Source organism: Oncorhynchus mykiss, chromosome 15 (assembly GCF_057628025.1).
Source record: "Oncorhynchus mykiss isolate SJ-2025 chromosome 15, ASM5762802v1, whole genome shotgun sequence".
Lineage (NCBI taxonomy): Eukaryota > Metazoa > Chordata > Actinopteri > Salmoniformes > Salmonidae > Oncorhynchus > Oncorhynchus mykiss.
In genome coordinates, this window is record NC_143036.1 from 83,596,663 (window position 1) to 83,601,260 (window position 4,598).

Below are 4,598 nucleotides of genomic sequence, written 5' to 3' on the forward strand. Positions count from 1 at the left end.
ATATAGGGACCCAGGCTATCTAGGGTTGTGTGTATTTTATGTTAATATAGGGACCCAGACTATCTAGGGTTGTGTGCATTATGTTAATGTAGGGACCCAGGCTATCTGGGGTTGTGTGTATTTTATGTTAATATAGGGACCCAGACTATCTAGGGTTGTGTGCATTATGTTAATGTAGGGACCCAGGCTATCTGGGGTTGTGTGTATTTTATGTTAATGTGGAGAACCAATATGTGTGTGTGTGTGTGTGTGTGTGTGTGTGTGTGTGTGTGTGTGTGTGTGTGTGTCTGTGTTGTTTTACCAGATCAAGAAGATTATAAAGGGCTTTTTATAAATCAACTCTCATTTCTCTAAAACTTTTCAGGATTGATCCTTGGACTGCGCCAGCAGAAACACCCTATTCCCTATATAGTACACTACTTTAGACCAGAGCCCTATTCCCTATATAGTGCACTACTATAGACCAGAGCCCTATCCCCTATATAGTACACTACTATAGACCAGAGCCCTATTCCCTATATAGTACACTACTATAGACCAGAGCCCTATTCCCTATATAGTGCACTACTATAGACCAGAGCCCTATTCCCTATATAGTACACTACTATAGACCAGAGCCCTATTCCCTATATAGTGCACTACTTTAGACCAGAGCCCTATTCCCTATATAGTGCACTACTATAGACCAGAGCCCTATCCCCTATATAGTACACTACTATAGACCAGAGCCCTATTCCCTATATAGTACACTACTATAGACCAGAGCCCTATTCCCTATATAGTGCACTACTATAGACCAGAGCCCTATTCCCTATATAGTACACTACTATAGACCAGAGCCCTATTCCCTATATAGTGCACTACTATAGACCAGAGCCCTATTCCCTATATAGTGCACTACTATAGACCAGAGCCCTATTCCCTATATAGTGCACTACTTTAGACCAGAGCCCTATTCCCTATATAGTACACTACTATAGACCAGAGCCCTATTCCCTATATAGTACACTACTTTAGACCAGAGCCCTATTCCCTATATAGTGCACTACTTTAGACCAGAGCCCTATTCCCTATATAGTGCACTACTTTAGACCAGAGCCCTATTCCCTATATAGTGCACTACTTTAGACCAGAGCCCTATTCCCTATATAGTCCACTACTATAGACCAGAGCCCTATTCCCTATATAGTACACTACTTTAGACCAGAGCCCTATTCCCTATATAGTGCACTACTTTAGACCAGAGCCCTATTCCCTATATAGTCCACTACTATAGACCAGAGCCCTATTCCCTATATAGTACACTACTATAGACCAGAGCCCTATTCCCTATATAGTGCACTACTTTAGACCAGAGCCCTATTCCCTATATAGTACACTACTATAGACCAGGACCCTATTCCCTATATAGTACACTACTATAGACCAGAGCCCTATTCCCTATATAGTACACTACTTTAGACCAGAGCCCTATTCCCTATATAGTACACTACTATAGACCAGAACCCTATTCCCTATATAGTACACTACTTTAGACCAGGACCCATGCACCCTATTCCCTATATAGTGCACTACTTTAGACCAGAGCCCTATTCCCTATATAGTGCACTACTTTAGACCAGGGCCTTATTCCCTATATAGTACACTACTTTAGACCAGGACCCATAGGCCCGAGAAGTAGTGCACTGTGTAGGAAATAGGGTGTCATTTGGGACTCAAGGCTCTGCTTTCGTTTAGGCTTCAAATCCATTAATACCAGGAGGGATTTTATACATCAACTCACTGATAGAGGCTTGAAAATCACCGCAGCAAAACACACTGTTCTCTATTCAATTAGTCACTGTCTGTCTGTCTGTCTGTCTGTCTGTCTGTCTGTCTGTGTCTGTCTGTCTGTCTGTCTGTCTGTGGGGACTACTGTCTGTCTGTCTGTCTGTCTGTCTGTCTGTCTGTCTGTCTGTCTGTCTGTCTGTCTGTCTGTGGGGACTACTGTCTGTCTGTCTGTCTGTCTGTCTGTCTGTCTGACTGTCTGTCTGTCTGTCTGTCTGTCTGTCTGTCTGTCTGTCTGTCTGTCTGTCTGTCTGTCTGTGGGGACTACAGGTCCGACTCCGTCTTGTTCAGACAGAACGCGTAAAGGGATCGTTTAATGTTCATGCTGCTGTTAGCCTTGATATTCTCCTTCTCCGCTCCTGTTCCGTCCTCCTCGTCTCCCGACTTGGCAGATCCCTTACTGTCCTTCCTCCTTAACTGAGGACTGTCCTGACTGCTGTTGGGCGGGTCGTCTTTCAGAGAAGACTGGTCCTGGTCCGTCTCCCTGTGGTAGAAATAGTTAAAGTTGGACACGATGACAGGCACCGGCAGCGCGATGGTCAGCACCCCGGCGATGGCGCAGAGAGAGCCCACTATCTTCCCCCCCACTGTCACCGGCCTCATGTCCCCATAGCCCACCGTTGTCATGGTGACCACGGCCCACCAGAAGGCGTCGGGGATGCTGGAGAAATGCGATTCGGGCTCGTCTGCTTCGGCGAAGAACACAGCGCTGGAGAAGAGGATGACTCCGATGAAGAGGAAGAAAATGAGCAACCCCAACTCTCTCATACTGGCTTTGAGGGTTTGTCCTAATATCTGAAGCCCCTTGGAGTGTCTGGACAGCTTGAAGATCCTGAACACCCTGACCAGCCGGATGACCCTGAGGATGGCCAGAGACATGGTCTGTCCGTTGCCGTGCTCCTGCGGTTCCTCCACCTGCTGCTCCGCCAGCTCTGTGCCCACCGTGATGAAGTAAGGCAGGATAGACATGATGTCTATGATGTTCATGACGGTCTTGGAGAACTCCGACTTACTGGGGCAGGCGAAGAAACGCACTATGAATTCAAAAGTGAACCATATCACGCAAGTGGTTTCCACTATGAAGAAAGGGTCTGTGAATGTGAGAGAGGGACGCGGAACGGTGTTGTTACCAGGCCGACTGGTGACCGGTAGCTCCCTCTCGTCCCTGAACTCCGGTAGTGTCTCCATGCAAAATGTGATAATGGATATGGTGATGACCAGCACTGAGACTATAGCGATGCCTCGCGCCGGGCTGGAACTCTCCGGATATTCGAATATGAGCCAGACTTGTTTCTGAAACTCATTCTGCGGTAGCGGTTTCTCTTCTTCTTTAATAAACCCCTCGTCTTCTCTAAACCGTTCCATGGCCTCTTCCCCTAGTCGGTAAAACCGAATCTCATCGGCGAACACGTCGATAGACACATTGACAGGTCGTCTGATCTTACCTCCCGACTGATAGAAATATAAGATCCCGTCGAAACTCGGCCGGTTACGGTCGAAAAAGTACTCGTTCCGGAGCGGGTCGAAGTATTTGATCCTCTTATAGGGGTCCCCCAGTAACGTTTCGGGGAACTGGTTGAGTGTCCCTAGCTGTGTCTCGTACTTTAACCCAGCGATGTTGATCAGCACCCTCTCGTTGTTGTCCATGTCTCTGCGCTCAATATCCAACATGTCATCGTCCAACAGATGGGGACTGTGGTCTGCGCGCCAAAGCGCATCCATCACGTTCTCGTTGCAACTCAAAGTGTTATTCATATCGTTGATTTTCCACGTCCTCGGTTTGGGACTCCCGATTGTATTAATCTCTTTGTGACCGCTGTAGCCCAGCTCGCTGAGTCCACACTGGACAAACGGCGGAGGTTGAGGGTGATCCAGCGCGTTACGGCAGGCTACATCTCCGGCATTGCCACCGCTTCCTTTCGCTCCGCCGTTCTCAAAACTCACCAGCGCTATCTCCATACCGTATCCATTAAATAGGCTTTATAAATATAAAAACGGAAAATACTTGTAGTGTTGAACCAACAACAATAACCCCTCCAACGGTTTCACCCCGACAGCTGAACTGACAAGCAGCAGCAGTTAAAGCTGGATCAAATCCAACGCGCCCTCCGCCGATAAAACAATACTGTATGTGTGTTTGGAACGGACGAGGCTAAGCCATGAGCGCGCGTGCTCCCTGGTCTCTCTCGGGAAAGTAAATAATACCGAGAGAGACAGAGGGAGGGAGGGAGAGAGAGAAAGAGCTGGATAGAGACAGGGAGAGAGAGATAGAGAGGGGGGGACGAGAGGACGAACCCCGGATGAGAAAGTAATGAGCATTCCTGATGTCTAAAGAGCTGTTGAACCAACCGCTGTCTGAGAAGCCTTTGAAAACGTCTCTCTGTTAGACAATCTGTCATTCCTAACTGAAGGGGGGGGGTGGTTTTTTCCACATCTTGACTCTGAGAGGAGAGCACAACAACATACATAGTTTTGATTCTTTGAGTTTGAATTTCTTTAAAAAAAAATGTAATTAAAATATCACAACCCTTTATATTTTAATATTGTATTATTCTTGGATGTATAACTAGATGTCCATTTAGCATGATGACCATGTTCACCCAGGGCCCCTCCACATGTTCTGATCTCTAGAGATCAATATGGTAACTCCTTGGGACTATTGATTAAGGTCCCACCTAACTCTACTTCTATGTTCCCTACACTGTAGATCAGAGATCAGATCAGTCTGAAACAACAAATGGAAATAAATATGTCCCCTCTAATCTGGCATG

At 46.8% G+C, this 4,598-nt stretch overlaps 1 protein-coding gene across 1 annotated transcript; it reads right to left on the reverse strand.

Annotated features, from left to right (window-relative positions):
• Window positions 1-1,845: 1,845 nt before the first annotated feature.
• On the reverse strand, window positions 1,846-4,020 carry LOC110536863 (potassium voltage-gated channel subfamily A member 1). The gene has a single exon (XM_021622541.3). The coding sequence runs from the start codon at window positions 3,784-3,786 to the stop codon at window positions 2,092-2,094; it is 1,695 nt and encodes a 564-aa protein (XP_021478216.3). The 5' UTR covers window positions 3,787-4,020; the 3' UTR covers window positions 1,846-2,091.
• Between the last annotated feature and the right edge of the window lie 578 nt (window positions 4,021-4,598).

Coding starts and splice junctions, on each gene's coding strand:
- LOC110536863 (XM_021622541.3), bottom strand. CDS start 3,786: ATGGAGATAGCGCTGGTGAGTTTTGAGAACGGCGGAGCGAAAGGAAGC.